This window comes from Orcinus orca, chromosome 8, assembly GCF_937001465.1.
Source record: "Orcinus orca chromosome 8, mOrcOrc1.1, whole genome shotgun sequence".
In the NCBI taxonomy this organism is placed as follows: Eukaryota; Metazoa; Chordata; class Mammalia; order Artiodactyla; family Delphinidae; genus Orcinus; species Orcinus orca.
Genome location: NC_064566.1, coordinates 45,502,186 through 45,526,155, shown reverse-complemented (window position 1 = coordinate 45,526,155; position 23,970 = coordinate 45,502,186). Strand labels below are relative to the sequence as shown.

Genomic DNA, 23,970 nt, shown 5'->3' with positions numbered 1-23,970 from the left:
ATTTCTTGCCAAATAATCCCTTAATCATGTTGACACGTCTATATGACAAAACCTAGTTTATCCTTGCATTGGTCTGGAAAATAATGACTACATGAAACATACAAATTTTAGGATAACAAGGCTTCAGACAAATCAGGCCACTAGTCTTCAGCTCAGAATCCAGTTTACCTCTAGCAAAGAGAATATCCTGATATTTCCCCCTTCAGCAGCTCCTGTGTGCTACAGTATTCCAAAGGTAGGACAAATTCATTTGTAGCGTTACTATACATTCACCCAGAAAGCTCCGTAATTTTAAGTGGTGCATAGTCCGTAATTTTAAAAAAAATATATACTCATAAGGCAGCATTTTCCAAAGTGTTTTCTGCTGGAAGCTAACAGATACTGCTTAGCCAAAAAGATCTAATCAAAACATTTTGGAAACAGTAAGTTAAAGCCAAGTTAAAAAGGTTTCTTTACTGCAGGATTTTTCAGACTTTGATATGCAAATATTATTTCTACAATGCCAAGCAAAGGAGATATAATATAAATTATTTCTCCAACTTACTGGACCACTGAAACCCTCTTTATTACAGAGCATCAAGAGGACCTAGTGCCCTATAGAACACATGCTGAGAAAGGCTGTCACAAGCTATTTTGGGACAGAAAATGTACAAAACTGAAATATGTATATATTCCTGTGTTCTATATCCTTAGGAGGCTAGGTTAATACAATGTTTATTTCATAAATATATTATTATACTTAACATCTGTTTCATTAATTCTCACATTTCATAAAGTAAAATAAGATTTGAAAAGATTAGAAAATGGACAAGACTGCTGGGAGCTAGGGTGCTTTACAGCTGCCCTAAGAAAATATTCAGCATGCCTGTGGCCCATTTGCACCAGATGAGTTAGGAACTTCTACTTTGGACCAGTGGTTCTCACACTTCAGTGTGCAACAAAATCACTGAGGGCTTGCTAAAATAGATTTTTGGGTCTCACCTGTAAAATTTCTGATTCAGGTCTGAGAATTTACATTTCTAAGAAATTCCCCAGTGATACTGATACTGCTGATCCAGGGACCGCACTTTAAGAACCACAGTTCTAGGCTAATTAATATGAGAATATAAAAGAAAACAATAACTGTAACATATATTCTACATGCCAGACACTGTACTAAGCATCATACCAGTGTTCATAATTCATTTATACAATCAAGAACTTATTAAATACTATTTTCTAGTAAAGGAAACCAGGACTCCCTGGAGAAATGACATTCTATATTTGGGCCAGAAAAATGTACAAAATAAGACTATTCATCTTAGTCAAAAAGTAAAGAATCTGTCAAAGACTAACAGAATCAAAATAAATAAAAATCGCAGCTGAATGAAACTCAACAAATACACAAAAATCCATGAGTTCATATGATAATTTTTTAATTGGTCACTACTGAAGATTGCTAGGGTACCAATCTACTATTTTGAAAATTTTTAAAAATAAGGGGAAACAACTGTCTTCTCTATCAAACTGTGGTCAATGAAAGTTCTTTTTAATAGTTGAATTTCAGTCAATAAATGCAGCAGGAATAATAGTATGAGGAAATTATCTTTTGCAATTCCTACTGAAATAATGTATTTAGGCAATGATCATCAATAGATCCCAAACGATTAAGTCAAAGGCTGGCACTACCCCAAACCCACAAATCAATCATAAATTACTAAAAGTAGAACAACCAGAAAATAAGTTCATCTTGATGTAACACAATAGGAAGTACAGTGCAATTTTTGCTTTAAAAATTGAACGTGAATCCAATTAAGCCTCTAGATCTAAATATTACTTTATGGAAACTATAGAGAGTAGAGGTACAAGTTAAAAAATAACATGGAGAATTAATCAGCCAAATCCAGAATATAGAGCATTCCATAGGACAAATGACCCAGTTCTTCTACCACCCCCAGAAGAGGGACTGTTACAGAAAGAAGTTAAGAAATATCAACCAAATACAATGTGTGGAACTTGTTTGAATAAACCAAGACATTTTTGAGACAATTTTTTTAATTTAAAAATATGTAAGTTGGATATTAGATAATATTAAGGGGTTATTCAAAATTGTAATTAATTTTGTTAAAAATTATAATGGCAGATTGGTAATCTAAAGAAGATTTTACCAGTTAGAGATACATACTAAAATATTTGCAGGTGAAATATGGTATCTGGGGTTTGCTTTTAAATGTCTCTCCCTAAAAAAAAAAAAAAAAAAAAAAAAAAAATCAAGGATTTAGATTTTAAAAGATTGACAAAATGCTGATAGTTTTTAAAGCTGGGTCAAGTGTAATGGGATTTATTATACTACTCACTTAAATTTTCTATTTGTTTCAGAATATCCATAATAAAAAAATGAAAATAAAACCTTCATTGTGCACCTACTATATATGTCAATGTTATTCCGAAGTACATTCATTCATTTCACCCCTTTTCTTTGATCACATTTCGTTTGCTAACATACCAAAATGTCTTTAGTCTGAACTGCATCATTATTGGTTCATAAACACGTTTACAAACACATTAAAAGACTCCAAAGTGATACAACTAAATAAAAAATTTAGACAGGTCTATCATTTTTTAAGGTAAGTCCTATAAAGCAACGTCACATCTATCATATTTTACTGATTACTTAAAAAATTTTATAATCACATTGCCTAGTTGGATAATTCCGGGAATATGTTATCAAAAGTTTAATGCTTGTGATTTTTGACAGTGTTACTGTATCTTAGAGAGATAAGAGCCAACATTTTTAAAGTTGCACAATTATACTTTGGATAGTTTGTATCCCTAAGTTCCTCTTCTTTAGGCTTCCAAATAATGTGCCATAGTATATTTGGTATGAAGTAATTCACACAAAATGAGAATTAAAAGATCTATTTTTCAATTGATGATATGATCCAAAAATAAAAGAAAAACACATTTTTAAAAAATATTTTTAGGGCTTCCCTGGTGGCGCAGTGGTTGAGAGTCCGCCTGCCGATGCAGGGGACACGGGTTCGTGCCCCGGTCTGGGAGGATCCCACATGCCGCGGAGCGGCTGGGCCCGTGAGCCATGGCCGCTGAGCCTGCACGTCTGGAGCCTGTGCTCCACAACAGGAGAGGCCACAACAGTGAGAGGCCCGCGTACCGCAAAAAAAAAAAAAAAAAAAAAATTAATTAATTTATGTCTGTGTTGGGTCTTCGTTTCTGTGCGAGGGCTTTCTCTAGTTGTGGCGAGCGGGAGCCACTCTTCATTGTGGCGCGCGGGCCTCTCACTATCGCGGCCTCTCTTGTTGCGGAGCACAGGCTCCAGACGCGCAGGCTCAGTAGCTGTGGCTCACGGGCCCAGTTGCTCTGCGGCATGGAAAAACACATTTTTTTTAAAGTACATAATTAACTGTTCACATCGAAAATGGGAACAACATTAATGATGACCTAGAAAGGAACATCATCTGGGCTTTAATATTATCTTTTTCAAATATTACCTCATTATTTTTACCAATTTTTGGACCAATTCCAGAAGATATTATCTCTCTGTTCTTCATACAGAAAAGCTGTTACATAATTCTGGCTAGCATCTACTACCTAAGCGAACTTATATAGGAGCCAGAACTCTTATAACTTATTTACATTTTCAGAATCTTAAAAAACTCATATGAAGCAGACACTAACTTTCTGTAAGGTGACTGTAAATACTAAATAAATTACAATGTTTTGGTCCAGTTAAAATGGCAAATAGGAAAATATCTGAGCTAAAAAGAAAAATAATTTTGAAACATTGATTCCAAATATACAAGAACCCTAATCTTGTTTTTTGTTTTTGTTTTGTTTTGTTTTGTTTTGTTTTTTTGCGGTACGCGGGCCTCTCACTGTTGTGGCCTCTCCCGTTGTGGAGCACAGGCTCCAGACGCGCAGGCTCAGCGGCCATGGCTCACGGGCCTAGCAGCTCTGTGGCATGTGGGATCTTCCGGACCGGGGCACAAACCCGTGTCCCCTGCATTGGCAGGTGGACTCTCAACCACTGCACCACCAGGGAAGCCCCTAATCTTGGTTTTTAATATTATTCCATACTCAAATGAGCCAGGGCTCCTTGGAGAATTGGCTGATTTCAAGGCTGAGGAAGGGAAGGAAAAAGATGATCCTGGATCAGCTTGTTATGCAAGGAAGTTTAAAAATGCTAAAAAAAAAAACCCTGATGGGGCTTGTCAAGAGAACACAGGAACCACTCTGAAGGGTTGCCCACTGGTCAAATCTTGGACAATCTGTGCATTAAAACAGTAAAAACCATTAATTATATACTACTGAAGAAAAAGAAACTGGAATACATGAATCTATAACTCACATAGATAGACAAGACAGAAAACGTAAAATGTCAACTGCTGACTGGTAAAGGTACAGGTAGAGAGTGTGCATAGTTGGAAAATAATCATTTTGCAACCATCATAATAAAAATTGGCACAGGCAAGAATCATCACTAAATGCTGAATCTGGCAGGGGGGATAATTAATGAGTAGTAGAGTATTTGCATAGTCTTAAAGTATCTTATCAGTCATGGCTTATTAGTTGCAAGCAAAGAAAAAAAAATAGCAACTATACAATGGAGATAATCTGACAATCACCAGACTAGGTACTCAAAAAGAACAGCATCAGTAAGGCAGGTGGGTAGCAGACAGACATTGTGTACTTCCAGATGTGTGCCCTTAGTAGGACATACACTTAGTATTCCAAATGTTGGTAGTAATCCAATTACTGATGTATAACCTGAATCTAAAGTGAGAGACATCAGAAAAACAAAAACTATTAAGCATTCTATTTAAAAGGGGCATTGGGACCTGCATTATTTGAAAATGTCAAAGGCTGAGCAACTATTCCACATGAAGACAGACAAAAGATAATTAAATGCAATACAGAATTTTAAATTACATCCTGTACTGGAAGACCAAAAGGGGGGGCGGAGCATAAAGAGCATTAGGTCAAATGACAAAATTGAATGGATGGTAGATGAGATAAAGGTATAATATTGATATTGATTTTCTGATATTGATAACCATACTATGTTTACATAAGAAAATACTTATTCCTATGAAACATACACTGAAGACTTTAGGGCAAAGGGAAATGATGCACACAAATTTGTCTCAAATTGTTCTGAAAAAACTTTCTGTGTGTGTGTGTGTGTGTGTGTGTGTGTGTGTGTGTGTGTGTATGTGTGTAAGGAGAAAGAGGGAGTAAGGGAAGGAGAGGGGTCTATTAAAGAGAATTAATATCTATGATAATAAAGAAATGGGACAAAATATTTTAAATGGGCAAACATAGGTAAAGGGTATATAGATGTTTGCAATATTCTTGTAACTTTTCTGTAAGTTTGAAATTATTTCCAAATGAAAAGTTTGAAAAATATCCAAGAATTCCTAGAACCGCTCCAAAAATGCCTGCTATAATGTCATCCTGTATTGATTTCTGTTAAGCTTAATTGGGCTTCCTAGAATCTCTTTACACCTGCTAAACTGTCTTTTTTTAATCAGGTTTATAGAGGTATAATTGACAACATTTTAAGATATTTAGAGTGGTGATATGACATATGGATACACTGTTAAAGGTATCCTCCATCCAGTTATTTAATACATCCATCACCTTAGATACTTTTTTTGTGTGTGGGGGGGAGATGAAAACATTTAAGATCTACACTCTTAGTAAATTTCAATCATACAATACAGTGCTATCAACTGTAGTCATCATGTTTTACTAGAGATCCTCAGACCTTACTAATCTTATGGCTGAAACTCTGTATTCTTTTACCAACCTCTCCCTATTTCTTGAAAGCTTCAGCCCCTGGTGACCACCATTCCACTCTCTATTTCTCTTGAGTTTAACCTTTTTTGTTGTTAAGATTCTACATATAAATGATACCATACAGTATTTGTCACCCTCTGACTTATTTCACTTAGCATAACCATCCATGTTGTTATAAACAGTAGGATTTCCTTCTTTCTTATGACTGAATGTTCCATTGTGTGTATGAAATATATATCTGTTGTGCATATGTATTATGCATGTATATAAAACATCCTTATCCATTCAACTATTGATGGACACTTAACTTGTTGCCATATCTTGGCTATTGTGAATAATGCTGCAATGAACATGGGAGTGCAAATAACTCTTCGATACCCTGTTTTCATTTCCTTTGGATACATACCCAGAAGTGGGATTACTGGATAAGGCAATTCTATTTTTAATTTTTTTAAGAACCTCCATACCATTTTCCATAGTGGTTGCACCAATTCACATTTCCACCAACAGTTCACAAGGGTTCCCTTCTACCTACAGCCTTGACTACACTTGTTACCTCTTATCTTTTTGAAAACTGCCATTCTAACAGGTATGAGGTGATATCTCATTACGGTGCTGATTTCCATTTCCCTGATGATTAGTGATGTTGAGCACCTTTTTATGTACCTGTTGTATGACTTCTTCGGGAAAATGTCTATTCAAGTCCTTTCCCATTTAAAAATTGGATGGTTTGGTTTTTTGCTATTGAGTTGCACGAGTTCTTTATATATTTTGGATATTAGCCTCTTAACAGATATGTGGTTTGCAAATATTTTCTCCCATTCAGCAGGTTGCTTTTTGATTTTGTTGATAGTTTCCTTTGCTGTGCAGAAGGCTTTTAGTTTCATGCAGTCCCACTTATTTTTGCCGAAAGTCATTGGCAAGACCTTTGTTAAGGAGCTCACCCCTTAAGTTTTCTTTTAGAACTTACTCAGTTTCAGGCCTTACATTCAAATCTTTAATCCATTTTGAATTTATTGTTGTGTATGGCATAAGATAGGGATCCTGGTTTTTTGTTTGTTTGTTTTTGCATATAGCTGTCCAATTTTCCAAACACCATTTATCAAATTGACTATCTTTTTGCCACTGTATATCCTTGGCTCCTTTGTTGCAAATTAATTGACTATATACACATGGGTTTATTTCTGGGCTCTGTATTCTGTTTTATTCATCTACATGTCTGTTGTTATGCCAATACCATACGGTTTGATTAATAAAATTTTGTAATACACTTTGATATTAGGAAGTGTGACTCCACCTTTAACCTCCTTTCTCAAGAATACTTTGGCTATTCAGAGTATTTTGTGGTTCCATATGAATTTTAGGATTCTTTATTTCTGTGAAATATGCCACTGAACTTTCGATAGGGACTGCACCATATCTGTAAATTTCTTAGAGCTGTATGGACATTTCAACATTGTTATGTCTTCCAATCCATTAGCATGGGGTATCTTTCCATTTATATGTGTCTTCTTCAATTTATTTCATTAATGTCTTACAGTTTTCAGGATACAGATCTTTTACCTCCTTGGTAAAGTTATACCCAGGTATTTATTCTTTTTCATGCAATTATAAATAGGACTATATTCTTAATTTCTCTTCCTGATGATTTGTTGTTAGTGTATAGGAACTCAATTGATTTTTGTTTATCAATTTTGTATCCTGCGACTTTACAGAATTCCTTTGTTAGTGCTAACAGTTTTTTTGTAGTCTTTAGGATTTTTTATATGTAATATCATGTCATCAACAAATAGAGACAGTTTTATTTCTTCCTTTCTGACTTGAATGGCTTATATTTCTTTTTCTTGACAAATTCTTTTAGCCAGGACATCCAATACTATGTTGAATAACAGTAGCAAGAGTGGGCATTCTTGACTAGTACTGGATCTTAGAGGAAAAACTTTCAGCTTTTCACCACTGAGTATGATGTTAGCTGTGGACTTGTCATAAAGGGCTTTTATGATGCTTAAGTATGTTCACTCTATACGCAGTTTGTTGAGAGTTTTATCATGAATGGATGTTGAATTTTGACAGATTTCTTTGCATCAATTAAGAAGATCATATGAATTTCATCCTTTTATTTTGTTAATGTGGTGGATCACATTCATTGATCTGCATATGTTGAACCCTGCATCCAGGAATAAATCCCACTTGATCATGGTGTATGATCCTCTTAATGTATTGCTGAATTTGGTTTGCCTTTATTTTGTTGAGAATTTTTGCATCTATGTTCATCAGGGCCTGTAGTTTCCTTTTCTTGTAGTGCCCATGTCTGTCTTTGGTATCAGTGTAATGCTGGCCTTGTAAAATGAGTTTGAAGGTGTTTCCTCCTCTTCTCTTTTTTTGGTGGGGGAAGAATTTGAGAAGGATTGTTATTAATTCTTCTTTAAATGTGTAGCAGAATTGACAAGTAAAGCCATCTGGTCCTCGATTTTTCCTTGGTAGGATGTTTTTGATTACCAATTTAATATCTTTACTACTATTGTTCTGTTCATATTTTATATTTCTTCATAATTCAGACTTGGTAGGTTGTATGTTAGTAGGAATTTATTCATTTCTTCTAGGTTGTCCAATTTGTTGGTGTGTGTTTTTTCATAGTAGTCTTATGAGTCTTTGTATTTTTGTGGTATCAAATCTAACATTTCCTCTTTCATTTCTAATTTTATTTGAGTCCTTTCCCTTTTTATCCTGCTGAGTATAGCTAAGGGTTTGTCGATTTACCTTTCCAAAAAAAAAAACAACTCTTTGTTTCACTGGGTTTTTTTCTATTGTCTTTTTACTCTGTTTCATTTATTTCCACTCTGATATTTGTTATTTCCTTCATTCTATTAATTTTGGGCTTAGTTTGTTCTTCTTCTAGCTCCTTCAGGTATAAACTTAAGTTGCTTATTTGAGATTTTACTCTTTTCTTAATGTAGGTGTTAACTGCTATAAATTTCCCCCTTATATCTGCTTTTGCTTTAGCCAATAAATTCTGGTATGCTGTATTTGCATTTTCATTTGTCTTAAGGTATTTTTTTTATTCCTTTTAGTTTATTCTTTGACCCATTCAATAGAATGTTGTTTAACCTCCACATATTTGTAAATTTTCCAGTTCTCTTCTTGTAATTGATTTCTAGTACTATACTTTTGTGGCTGGAAAAGAAGCTTGATATGATTTCAATCTTCTTAAATTTATTGACTTGTTTTGTGGCCTAACACATTACCTATCCTGAAGAATGTCCCACATGTGCTTGAGAAGTATGTTTATTCAGCTGCTGTTGCATGGAAGATTCTATATACGTCTGTTAGGTCCACCTGGTCTCACATACTGTTTAAATCCAGTTTTCTGTATTGATTTTCTGTCCGGATGATCTATCCATTGTTAAATGTGGGGTCCTTAAGTCTTCTACTATTATTGTATTGCTATCAATTTTTACCTTCAGATTTGCTTTATATGTTTAGGTGCTCTGATAATAGATGCATAAATATTTACAAGTGTTATACTCTCTTGATGAGTTGACTACTTTATCATTATACAATGACTATCCTTGTCTCTTATTACAGTTTTTAGTTTAAAGTCATTTTGTCTTATATTAAGTATAGCTACCCTAGCTTTCTTTTGATTTCCATTTGCGTGAAGTATCTTTTTCTACCCTTCATTTTCAGTCAATGTGTGTCCTTAAAGCTGAAGTGAGTTTTGTTCTAGGTCTTTTTGTTTTTTTTAATCTATTCAGACACTCTACATCTTTGGATTGGAAAATTTAGTCATTTTACATTTAAATTAATTATGTATTTACTACTGTCAATTTGTTGTTTCCTTGCTGTTTCAAATTCTTTATCTTTATTTTAGTATATATTTACCATTACAAGTGAGATTTATACTTTCATATGTTTTCCTGTTACTAATTAGCACCTTTTCATTTCAGCTTAAAGAAGTCCCTTTAACATTTCCTGTAAAGCCAGTCTAGTGGTGATTAGCTTCTTTAGCTTTTGCTTGTCTGCAAAACTCTTTCTTCTCTTCTTCGACTCTGAAGGACAACTTGCCAGGTGGAATATTCTTTTTTTTTATGGTACGCGGGCCTCTCACTGTTGTGGCCTCTCCCGTTGCGGAGCACAGGCTCCGGATGCACAGGCTCAGTGGCCATGGCTCACGGGCCCAGCTGCTCCGCACCATGTGGCATCTTCCCAGACCAGGGTACGAACCCGTGTCCCCTGCATCGGCAGGCGGACTCTCAACTACTGTGCCACCAGGGAAGCCCCAGGTGGAATATTCTTAATGGACACTTTTTTTTCTCTCAGCACTCTGAATAAATCTTGCCACTCTTCTCTGGCCTGCAAAGCTTCTGCTGAAAATTCTGATCATTGTCTTATCAGGGTTCCCTTTTATGAACCAGTTATTTTTCTCTTGCTGTTTTAAGATTCTCTCTTTGTCTTTAACTTTTGACACTTTAATTATAATGTGTCTTGGTGTTGGTCTCTTTGGGATCATCTTATTTGGAACTCTCTGGGCTTCCTGGATCTGAATATCTGTTTCTTTCCCCAGGTTAGGAAAGTTTTCAGCCATTATTTCTTCTTGTAAGTTTTCTGCCCCTTTCTCTTTCTCTTCTCCTCCTGGGACCCCTACCATGCGAATGCTGGTTTGCTTGATGTTATCTCATAAGTCCCTTAAGCTATCTTTATTCTTTTCCATTTTTTTCATTTTTCTGTTTTAATTAGATGATTTCCACTGTCCTGTCCTCATGTAAACTGATCCTCTCTCCTGTGTCATGTAGCGCGCTATTGAACCCCTCTATTGTATTCTTCAGTTCACTTATTATACTCTTCAGCTCTGTGACTTCTATTTGGTACTTTCTTACACTTTCTATTTCTTTGTTGAAATTCTTACTTTGCTCATCCATTCTTCTCCTGAGCTCAGCATCTTTATGACCATTATTTTAAACTCTTTATCAGGTAAATCACTTATCTCCACTTCATTAAGGTCTTTCTCTGAGGTTTTACCTTGTTCTTTCATTTAGAACATATTCCTATTTCTTCATTTTCCTTGACTCTCTGTGTTGGTTTCTATGCATTATTTAAAACATCTACCTCTCCTAGTCCTGAAGGAGTGGCCTCTTGTAGGAGATGAACCTTATTATTCAAACCTGCCCTAGCTCTTGGTTGTCTCTCAAATCTTTATGATGGTCCAAGCAGCCTACTTTATTCTTAGTGCTCACCATTGTTGAGGGTATACCAATACCTGATAGTGTTCCAAAGGGAAGGATCATAGTCAGCACCTAGATTCAGGTGGATTGGAAGCCAGACCTTCAGGTAGCAGCTTTTAATGTATGCAAATATGTATCTTTCAGTGGAGACTGGGAGATGGGTGTTACTGTCTGCTCCCTCTGTGCTGAGCCTTGGGGGATAGCCAGTTAAGAACTTCGTTTGCTACAATCCTGTGGGACCTGGGAGCTCAAGTCCTGTTGGCCACAGAGTCAAAGGTTTAAAAGGGTGTGTCCCTTGGGAAGCAGCTGCAAAATCTGGGGCGCCAGACATGTGCACAAGCTCTTTCCAAGAAGAAACCAGTGAGCGGGAGCAGGCTAGAGAGGGAACAGAGATGGCACCTGCCAGATCCCTGGTCTCCAAAGAGAATCAAAATTAGCTCCTAGATGTGTGCTAAGTTAGAAACCTGACCCTCAGGCAGTAGCTTTTAAAGTATGCAAACACGTGGCTTCCCTGGTGGCGCAGTGGTTGAGAGTCCGCCTGCCGATGCAGGGGACACGGGTTCGTGCCCCGATCCGGGAAGATCCCACATGCCGCGGAGCGGCTGGCCCTGTGAGCCATGGCTGCTGAGCCTGCGCGTCCGGAGCCTGTGCTCCGCAACGGGAGAGGCCACAACAGTGAGAGGCCCGCGTACCGTTAAAAAAAAAAAAAAAAAAAGTAGGCAAACAGGATTTTTTCAGGCAGACTGAGAGATGGGTGTTTCTCCCTGCTTCCTCCGTGCTGAGCCACAGCAAATCCTTGAAAACCCATTAAGAACTCTTTGCTTGTTATAGTCCGGTGGGTCTCATGAATAAAAGCCCCATTGTTTTTCAGAGCTAGGTGTTTTTGGGTCCTTACCTCAAGTGGAAGTCTAAACAGATGGGGGCTAGATGCAGGGTCCAAACCCTTCGCACCTCAGGGGAGGAGCTGGAAGTTGTAAGTTGCTTCTCAATTGCACGTCTCTCTGCCAGGGGACATTTATGGTGAGACTGCATCTCAGCCTTTTCTACTCACTTCAGTGTGGGTATGTTCTCGTTTGCCTGCTATATAGGAATTGCTCAGCTAGTTTCTGGATTTCTTTCAGGAGAAATTTCTCCATGTGTAGCTGTGGATTCAGTGTGTCCATAGGAGTGAGTTCAGAAGCTTCCTATGTCACCATCTTGGACTGGAACCCCCTACATTGTCTTAATGTATTACTTTTCTGTGAGTTTATTTGGGGGGTAAGGGGTTGGTAATGATGGAGAGAAGAAAAAGAACCCAAATAATCACAGTTTCATTAGATAATTCTAGGGAGTTGTAAAGAGGTACCCTCAAGAATATGGAAATAAAAGAAAATACTGCCTTCTCAGCACTGACTTATGTTCAAAAGATCAACAGAGAAATGAAAGGTCACCTGAAAAAGATAGCAAGGCTCTCAACAAGAGAACATTCTTATTTAGACTGAATTGACCAAAATGGGAATTCGATTGGCTATTTGTTAGCAACATCCACCCGAACACTAATCAGGACAGAAATGACTAGAATCATAGACATCTAAGTTCTCTGTCTGAATTGACAACATAAGCCCTAATTTCAAAAACAGTTGGCCCCGAACAATGCAGGGTTTAGGGGCGCCGACCCCACTGTGCAGTCGAAAATCCACATATTAACTTTACGGTTGGCCCTCTGCATCCACGTATTCAACCAACTATGGATCATGCAGTACTGTAGTATATAGTTACTGAAAAAGATCTGTGTATAAGTGGACCCGTGCAGTTCAAGCCCATGTTGTTCAAGGGTCAACTGTATAAACAATGGGCTGTGTTAATCTGGCAGGTGTTAAATATTTACATCAAATATTCCTTAGTTTGATTCCACAATCAAAATGCTTCTGATTTTGATACGGCTTCCCACAAAGATCTGACAACAAGGAGAAAATGTGCTGATAATATAGATAATGTATATTTTGTTCTATATAACCTTTTAACTTATCACTGTAAATTAAAAAGCTAGCATGCTGGTTTTAATACATCAGTCTAATGAACTTGGATAATGTGAGTCTGTACCATGAGAGGTGGTTTGTCTCCTCTTGTACTGAAAAATGAAATTTCTGCATCCAGAAAATTCAGATCTTGGCATTTAATTAAAATAACAAAAATAACAAATGCTCCTTTGTGAGGTCATTTCAGAAAGCAAGCCAATCCTTTTCCCTGGTGGTGATACTCATTCATCTGTATGTAGCAGAAAGCATAGCAGATGATAATGCAATTGGCTCACTCAACATCCTGCAAACTGTTTTAAAGTTTCCTTCTCATACTATAGGGCCTTGAAAGCAAAACAAACAAACAAATAACAACAACAACAAAGTTTTTCTGATTCCTTTGGGGGGGGATCTGCATGCAATCTGACACAAGGAAACAACCCATATGACACTTAAAGCAGAAGTCACCAATGTGTGACAGTGGCTACACATGGGAGAACGGATTTTTTTAGTGTGATTATTGTGAAGGCTGTATTGTCTGGTACCCAACATCATAGTAATAAAAGGTTGAAAAAGCATGAACAGCCCCAAGCTAGGCAGTTCCTAGTAAACAGAACTGGTTCCCTGCTTACCCCTTACCCATGAAATTACATAAACTACCCAATACTTTCTCATAAATCCTTTTCTGAATAAATTAGAGACAGTAGATCCAGTTGTTTGAAACTGAGAGAAACCCAGCTAATTCTCTGAAAGACCCAGTATTTTTAATTTCTATAGTTCTAGCCTATTAATGTCAGTCCCATCATTTTGATACTACCACCACTAATAATAATGAGTTAACAGTTACTTCAGCACTTAAAAAATAATATCAAGCATTGTGATAAGTGATTTATAAACATTCTGATTAAATGCTCTATATTCTGTGAAAGAAACCTCAGGAGAAAGACTGAAAGGGAAAAACCACAGGTTCATCATGAGAGGACACAAATCTTCTTAATAAACCAATTTGCAGAGATGCGATTCTTAGAAGTATGCAGATTATGAACAATATTTTAAAGAAGAACAATTAAACCTGGACAATAACTTTACCTTCTTGCTCTCTTCTTCAACAATATAGTACCTCAGTCATTTTAAAGTAGCTCATAGAACTCAAACTTGCTATTCTAACAAAAACAAATATGGCATAATAAAAAGATTCCTAAATGGTGTCTCTTTGGCTATAATTTGGCTAGAAAAGTTGCTGTACCTGAAGATTGATCTCTGCCTCATAAAAGGTTAGGCATGAGCAGTAATGTCGATCTGAGTCAATATCTGTCAGGACCACCACAAAAAACGTTGGCTGCTTCCTCTCTCTGGACAGCTGCCACCCTCCAGGCTGACAAAACTAAAGGAGATAGAAAAAAAAAAAAATTGTCACATCTTAAAAGTATAAGGTAAATTTATTAGTTATAAATCCCTGAGAAATGTCTCCCCATTTAAAAAAATTCCAGATGTGATATGTTACTTCAGCCAATATTTTTCAAAAATCACTTGCAGATTTATGATGTAGAATACTTTCACTAATATGCATATGCATTTTATGAAGACAGCCTAGATTTTCCACAGACGCCACTCATTCTGAGACCAGGGTTGGCACATGTAGGAACAGAGCACTAAGATGAAAACTTTTCACCATTAGAACAAATCATGAAATAAGTTGAAGATAAAGTGCTCAGTACCTACCATGGACAGAAAACAGAATTATTTTAAAATATCGTCATTAATCTAAGACTCTTCAATTCAGTACAATGAAAAAGACATCTTGTTCATCAAGACAGACCACATTCTGGGCTATAAAATACACTTTAATGTATTTAGAAGAACAGAAATCATATAATGCATGTCCCAGACCACAATAAAATTAAACTAAAAATCAATTACAGAAAGATAGCTGGAAAATCCCCAAATACTCAGAGATTAAACAACACACTTCTAAGTAATACATGGATCAAAGACAAAAATCTCAAAAGAAATTTTCAAATATTTTTAATTAAATGAAAATGAAAGTACAGCTTAACATTTGTAGGATTCAGCAAAAGCAGTGCTTAGAGGGAATTTTATAGCGCTGAATTCATAGAGAAGAAGAAAAATCTAAAATCAGTCATCTAAGTTCTATCTTAGGAAACTAGAAACAAGAAGAGCAAATTAAATCCAAAGTAAACAGAAGGGAAGAAATAATAAAGTTAGAGCAGAAATCAGTGAAATCTATTACAGGAAATCAATAGAGAAAAGCAACAAAACCTAAAGCTAGTTCTGAAAAAAACATTAAAATCAACAAGTCTCTAGCCAGACAAAATAAAAATAAAAAAGAAGATACAAATTACTAATATCAGAAATGAAAGACAGGACATCACTATAGATCCTGTGGACATTAAAAAGATAATAAAGGAATACTATGCATAACTCTGTGCCCACAAATTTGATAATCTAGATGAAATGAACCAATTTCTTGAAAGATATAATCTGATAAGACACACAACAAGTAGACAATCTGAATAGGCCTATATCTATTAAAGAAAATGAATCAATAATTAATAATCTTCCAAAATAGAAAGTATCATGCCACAATGGGTGCATGGTGAATTCTACCAAACACTGAAGGATGAAACTAAAACATTCTCTACAATCTCTTCCAGAAGACTGAAGCCAAAGAAATACTTCCTGACTTATTCCATAAAGCCAGCATTACCCCAATGCCAAAACCAGAAAAAGAAATTACAGTAAAACTATACATCAATATCTCTCATGAATGCAGATGCAAAAATCCTCAACAAAATATCTGCAAATTGAATGTAGCAATGTATGAAAAGAATTACAAACCATGACCAAATAAGATTCATTTTGGGTATGTAGGGCTGGTTCAACATTGAAAGTCAATTAATCACATCAAGAAGCTAAACAAGAAAAAGTACATGATCATATCAATAGATACAGAAAAGGCATTTGAGAAAATCTAACACCCATTCATGATAAAAACTCTCAGCAAACTAAGCATAGAGGGGAAGTTCCTTGACATGACAGAGAACATTCACCAAAAACCTACAGATAACATCATACTTAATCATAAGAAACTAGAAGCTTTCTAGCTACGATTAGGAACAAGGCAAGGATGTCACCTATTACCCCACCTTTTCTAAATTGCACTGAAAGTCCTAGTTAATTCAATTAGCCAAAACAAGGAAATAAAAGGTTTACAGATTAGGAAGGAAGATGTGTAACTGTCTTTGTTCCCAAATGACATGACTGTCTATGTAGAAAACCTGAAAGTAATAAACAATTCCAGCAAGTTTCCAGGATACAAAGTTAATATACAAAAGCCAACTGCTTTCCTATATACACCAACAATCAACTGTTACTTGAAATTAAAAACACAATACCATCTTCATACATTAGCACCCCCAAAAATGAAATACTTAGGTATAAATCTAATAAATTATGTACAAGATCTATATAAGAAAAATCACAAAACTCTGATGAGAAATCAAAGAACTAAGTAGAGAGAAAGAGAGAGCAATTCCAATGTTCATCAATAGGAAGACTCAATATTGTCAAGTTTCAATTCTTCCCAGTGTGATCTACAGATTCAATGCAATCCCAAACAAAATTCCAGCAAGTTATTTTATGGATGTTGATAAACTAATGTTAAAGTTTATATGGAGAGGTAAAAGACCCCGAACAGCCAACTCAATATTGAAGGAAAACAGAGTTGTAAGAATGACACTATCTGACTTCAAGACTTATTATAAAGCTACAGTAATCAAGACAGTGTGGTACCGGTCAACGAAAAGACAAATAGATCAATTAAGCAGAATGGTAAGCCCAGAAACAGACCACACAAGTATAATCAACTGAACTTTGACAACAGAGCAAAAGCAATACAATGGAGAAAAAATAGTCTTTTCAACAAATGGTACTAGACCAACTAGATATTCATATACAAGAAAATGAATCTAGACACAGACCTTACACTCTTCACAAACATTAACTCAAAGTGGACCATACACCTGAATGTAAAACACAAAACTATAAAACTTCTAGAAGATGACAAAGGAGAAAACCTAGGTGATCTTTGTTTTGGCAATGACTTTTTCGATACAACACCAAAATCATGAACCAGGAAAGGAATAATTGATAAGCTAGACTTCATTAAAATTTAAAACTTCTGCTCTGTGAAAGACACTGTCAAGAAAATGAGAAGACAAGCTAAGGACTGGGAGAAAATATTTGCAAAACACATATCTGATAATGTACTGTCATCTAAAACATACAAAGAGTTTTTAAAACTCAACAATAAGAAAGTGAACAACCCAATTAAAAAGGGGGCAAAAGATCTGAATAGATACCTCTCCAAAAAAGATATAAAGGTGGCAAATAAGCAAATGAAAAGATGTTCAATATCATATTTCATAAAGGAAGCAAATTAAAACAACAAGATACCATTACATATCTATTAGAATGGCCAAAATACAAAACAATGACAATGCCAAATGCTGGCAAGAATGTAGAGCAACAGGAATTCTTATTTATCACTGGTAGGAATGCAAAATGGTACAGCCACTTTGGAACACAGTGCACCAGTTTCTTACAAAAGTAAACATACTCTTACCATACAATTCAGCTATTTACCCGAAGGAGTTGAAAACATATGTTCACACAAAAACCTGCACATGGATGTTTATAGCAGCTTTATTCATAATTGCCAAAACTTGGAAGTAACCAAGATGTCCTTCAGTAGGTGAAGGCACATCCAGGTGACAGAATACTTTATTGTGCTAAAAAGAAATGAGCTATCAAGCCATGAAAAAACATGGAGGAAACGTAAATGCACATTACTAAGTGAAACACACCAGTCTGAAATGGCTACATGTGGTATAATTCCAACTACTTAACATTCTGGAAAATGCACAGCTATGGAGAGCAAAAAGATTAGTAGTTGCCTGGGGTTGGGGAGACATAAATAGGCAGAACTTAGAGGCTTTTTAGAGCAGTGAAACTATTCTGTATAATACCGTAACTGTGGATACATTTTATTATGCATTTTTCAAAACCTTTAGAATGTACACTAAGAGTGAAACCTAAGGTGAATTACAGACTTTGGTTGATAATGATGTGACCAATGTAAGTTCATTCATTGACTGTAACAAATGTACCACTGTGGTGGGGCATACTGATATTGTGGAAAGTTGTGCGTTTGGGGAACAGAGAATATATGTGAATTCTTCGTACTTCCTGCTCAATTTTGCTGTGAATCTAAAAGTATTCTAAAAAGTAAAGTCTATCTCTAAAAACATGAAGAAAAAATATCTGGATAACAATATTGCTGAAGAGATGGAATAGAAATAGAAAGGAGCTCACCAATACAGCAGCTCTCTGTGCCAGATTGCCTTCTGTTACCCTGCTTAATAACTGTGTAATTTGGAGCACTTTATTTAACCTCTCAGTGCCTTAGTTTCCTCATCTGTAAAAGGCAGAATATTAGAACCTATCTACTAGTACTCTTGGGACGATCATACAAGGTAACACATGAAAAGTACTCAGAATAGCCTTTGCCATATAATTCCGTGGTAAGTGTTAGTTATTATGATTATTACCCCCTTTGACCTAACCTTAGTTTCTATCATCACAGCTATAACACTTTCTTTCCCCTTCTTTACTAGTTTTTTCCTGCCTCTCCTTTCATTGCCTCATTGACTCCTTGACTCAGTCTAAAGAGACATCAAAAAAGTAATATTTGGATGACTTCCTACATTTAGAGAGACACATTAATCAAGTTCATAGCTTCTCTACCAAATGAAAAATTCTACCAGACTCATTTCCTTGAGCAGACATCATAAGGAATACATAAAGAAATAGCATGAAAACCTTAAGGACACATTAATTAGTTAAGTGAAACTATTTTTCTCTACTACATTTGTGTTTTGAAATAGTAATTCATTGAACAAATATTTATTGAGCACTTCAGTTTCACTTATTCTGTGACGTCTTCTCTGAAGCGCCCCAGTTTCTCTAGCCCCCTCCAAACCAAAGAATCAAGCAGTTCCACTCATGTGTTCCAAATGATTTTATACATTCTTATTATAATAAATAATTATAATAAGCTTTTCTTCCTATATATAGCACTAAACTTATATATTTTACTAACATGGTACAGAAAAGTTGACTTGTCAATTTGTTTACATGTATATTTCACCCTCAACAATTCATTTATCCATGACTTTACATCTTTGGCTTTCCCGTGGCCACCATAAGCCTTTTTCATTCTAGAAAAGTAGCCCTCAAAGTGTGGTACACAGAATCACAGGAGTCCCGGTGGTCAAAACTATTATCATATTAGTACTAAGAACTGGTTGTTTCTTTCACTTTGTCGACATTTACATTAATGGTGGAAAAGTAATGGTGGGTAAAGTTGCTGGTAACTTAACAGTAATCAATGCAGCAGCACCAAACTATACTTGTAGTCACTGTATTCTTCAAAGCTACATGCACGTTTGCAGTTTAAAAAAAAAAAAGTTTCTGTTAATAATTTCCTTGATGAAGCAATAAACATTTTAATTTCATTGTAACTTGACCCTTGAGTATACAGTATTCTGTTTCAAAGAGTAAATACACATAAAGCACTTTTGCTGCATACAGAAGTATTATAGTTGTTTAGCAAAAAACTACTTGTGTAGATGTTTAAGTTGTGAGCTGAACTGTTCTCTTTTTTCCCCCAAGAACACCATTTTTTACTTGAAAGAATAACTGACAAACATGTTTATATAGTCTTATGTATTTGGTAGACATTGTCTCAAATGAATGAAATGGGCCTGTCACTTCAAGATACAGATCTGAGACTGTTACCAATGATAAAATGAACTTTCAAGCACCATCATGAGCCTGACAGCTTTGCATTCCTGATTAATATGACAGTATTATTAACTAATGTAATATTTTAAATACTGTATGTGTCAACATTTGGAATATCTGCATAACTCATTGATCCCTATTTGCCAAGTGACTAATGCATGATGTTATAAAATCATGCATGGATAAAAGATCTTTCAAAGTGCAAAGCCAACCAATATATTTTATCGTAGCAGAGTAAAAAAAAGTTCATTGATGCATTTATATATCTCACATTGCAACTAGCCTTTAAGATATTATTATTTGTTGAGTGTTGGTGTAGTATTCAAACAAGAGTTTCCATAAGTATCTGAAAAGGCTATAAAAATACTCCTCTTTCCAACTACATATTCGTGAGACCTGATTTTCTTCATATACTTCAACCAAAACAATGTACTGTAAAAGCATGAATGTAGAAGCAGGTATGAGAATCCAGCTGTCTTTTATTAAGCCAATATCAATGATATTTACAAAAATATAAAACAGTACCATTCTTTTCCCTATCTTTTTTGTTATGGAAAGTACAGTTATTTTTTCAAAAAATATGCTATTTAATATGCAATGGTTTCCTGTCCTTTTTAAAATAAATAAATAGCTTAAATTTTTCTAGTTGTCAGTTCTAACACTAAAATTGATAAAACTACATAAACAAAACTCTTTGCAGATTCTCAGTCATCTGTGAGAGTATAAAGTGTGAGACTCCCAAAGTATGAGACTTGCTATTCTAGTAAGAATGAGTGTTAATGTGTAACTAGCCTTGGCTTAAGCTACTTAGGTAGCAGAAAGGTATAATCTTTGGCAGAACCAGGGAGTTTTAACAGGTTAAACTTCTGGGTTTAACAAAACCCAGAAGTGTCTTTCAAAATACTCGTGTCTGAGCTTGGGTATGAAATAATATAATGATACAGAGCCTGTGTCATCAGGTCTACTCATTCGACAAACAAGTCTTCTGATATAAAGTGAATCAGTTCTGTGAATTAATAGCAAATAATCGCATTCTCTTAGAGGTCTGTCATTCATTATCACAGCTGCTCATCAGGCTTGGCAAACGGTACTAAAAGCTATACACCATAGAATAACAACTATACATTTTCACATAATTTAAATGAAACTATAGGTTTTCAGTAAGGATTAAACTAAATCTCTTTATGTTAGTTCCAACTCAACCAACTTTACTGATTTCTCAAATCAAAGGTACCCATCACAGAGAAGTGTTCACAAATAACAAATTAACTTTTGTAAACAAATAGATATATTACTTAAATAAGCAATCAGATATTTTGCTGCTAAAACTAGAAAAATCAACTCATGCTTACTTTTCTCAAATGCTTTACACATACAGTGAATATAATAAAAATATTACAGAATAATAAAAGATGTCCATAGCATTACTGTGACTAATTTTAATGATCTCTCAAAGGTAAAATGTTGTAGAAGGTTCTTGGGATAACAGTCACTCAATATTTTCCAAGACCTTCATATACACATCTATAAATTTACAGCTCACTAAACTACATTTTACTGTTCAACCTCTAATTAAAAAAATTAAAGGTGTCCCTTTAAAAAAAAAGAAGTCTGTAAGAAAATTCCTTCTCATAGAAAAAAATAAACACATAACATCCAGAAGGAGAATATGAGAGTTTAGGTAGGAAGACCTCCTTAGTTATTTAAATGGCCTCACTTCCCCAAGTTAACATTATAACAGGAATTCTGATTTTAAAAGTATTAACAGTAAAACTTCTGGGAAATTCCAAGGATCCTCTTTTTGGATTCAATAAGTACTTCTTCAAAACTAAGCTTAATGTGACCACAACTAAGATAGTAATGGTAATTCATGCTAGGCCTGGTCAGATATTTTTTACTTAAATTTTTCACAAAGAAGCTGCCAAGATAGCTGGTTACACTGGTTACACATAAGACCCTTTATTTCATACATAAGAATACAGCTACGTAATTATTTTATACTATGCAGTAATATTATTAGAATCATACTTCATAAGAAATTTTGATGTTGCATTCTTAAATGAAATATATTAATACACAATAAATAAACAATAGCTCACATAACTGAGTTTACAGAAATGTTTTTTCAATGGATGAAAAGAAAGGCCTTAACCTCCAGTTAAATGTCTACTTTTCAAATTCATTGTATCATAAGATTAAGTAATAATCGAATTTGGTGTATCAGGAGATGATCCCACTATTAATGAGAAGTACTCCTCATAGGATTTGGATTTGAAATATAATAATGCTAACTGGTTTAATCATTTCAAACCTTAACTAAAAGCGTGCTGAGAAAGTAATAAACAATGAGAGGGGAATTCCATGGCGGTCCAGTGGTTAGGACTCCGTGCTCTCACTGCTGAGGGCCTGGGTTAGATCCCTGGTCAGGGAACTAAGATTCCCCTCACAGTGTGGCCAAAAAAAAAAAAAAAAAAAACCCAAAAAACAATGAGGGAGTGGACACTGCATTTCTTGAACCTGAGCTCGAGTCACATTTCTGACAGGAATGTGAGAGAATGTTTAGACAGCTGGAAACAGAGTAGTCACTAAAAGATAGTAAGCAGAATGATAAGCATTAAACAAACAGGATAAAAATCAGGATTTTGCTCTCCCCAGTGTCTTTACTGGCAAACAGGGGAAAAAAATGCTATCACAGGTGCAAAACCTAAACTGTTTAGAATTGACTATCATAACTGACTGGCCTACATTTTGCCCTCCTTTTCCAAGTCACTGAGGAAACACATCTACTTGGAGTGATACTATCAATGGACATACCATATATATGTCTGTTTCATAAATATGCAACAATGTATGTTTTTGACTATTCCCTTCCACTTGACTCTCATCATTTCCCACAGATCATGCTCATAAAAATTTTACAACATATCTGGGAACAGCCAATATGGGGATTCCTTTTCAGGATGTTATCTGTCTTTATTCAGTTCCAGTTTTCTTCAAGACCTTGGCATAACCTGGAAACAAATGATACCTCAAGGGTGCAAGGTTAGAACTGACAGACATTTTTAGGCTCCACATTTAATGCATTACAAATACCAACTTTGTTTACTTGTTTCTTTAATTGCCCAAATGTATGAAGTAGATCATGTGCAAACAGGCCACCCATCTGCAAATAAAAGATAAGTGCCAATAATCCCTCATATTTGTGAAACACTTTATATATAATTGTATCCCACAAGGTTTATTTTACAAACGATGAAACCAAGGCTATGAGAAGTTAAGGTGATACAGCTAGTGTGTGATAAAAGCAGGACTAGAATTCAAGCCTCTGTATCTCTACAAACTGCGTCTTCTCACTGCTGAATTATCTTTGTATATCACCTTGTGGATATTATTTTATATTAATATGAATTTACTGTAGAAAAATCAGAAAAGAGAAAATGAAAATGAACTAAGTTCTTTAACATACAACCTTCCCTTGCAACCATTTATCTCTGGATGTACTTTTTATATAAAATGGGATATATTATACATATAGTTATAAGTCCTGCTTTTCTCCACCTTCTGTAACATGTGCGTTTTCCCATGTACCTACATATTTTTAAGAAAATTATTTTTAATGACTGAATATTACACCAGCATATAGGTAAGCACCACAACATAACTAATTCCCTATTGTGGGTTGTTTATGTTGTTCACAGTTTTTTTTCTTAATAATTCTGGGACAAGCATGGTATTATATAAATCTTCCCAGGCATGTCTCATTATGTTTTGTGGGAAGAACTGGTTTTGTAGAGCACAACCAAAATGAGCACAAAAAATGTTTAATTGCCCTTGAATTCCTTTTTAAAGGTTAGGCAACCCCAAAATTATTTTGTTTTGCTGATAGAATTCTAAAAAGGACAAAAAAGAAGTGATAACAAAGAACTGTTATTATGAACTATATTCTGACCAAAGAACTGACTTGTGAAATAACGTAAGAGAAGCCTGAAGAAACTGAACTCCATTGTCAAGCCAGGCCATGGCAATGTCAGGTGTGTGCTCTTTACTTTAGACAGATATTTTTCAAAAGT

The 23,970-nt window shown here is 35.2% G+C and overlaps 1 protein-coding gene across 7 annotated transcripts in view; it reads right to left on the bottom strand.

Annotated features, from left to right (window-relative positions):
• SBF2 (SET binding factor 2) overlaps positions 1–23,970 on the bottom strand; it is a 457,341-nt gene that overhangs the window by 240,106 nt on the left and 193,265 nt on the right. For all 7 annotated transcript variants that reach the window (XM_049713585.1, XM_049713586.1, XM_033404541.2 and 4 more), the window contains one exon: positions 14,262–14,399. In XM_049713585.1, the coding sequence (XP_049569542.1) occupies positions 14,262–14,399 (138 nt within the window). The remainder of the gene's footprint in view (positions 1–14,261; positions 14,400–23,970) is intronic.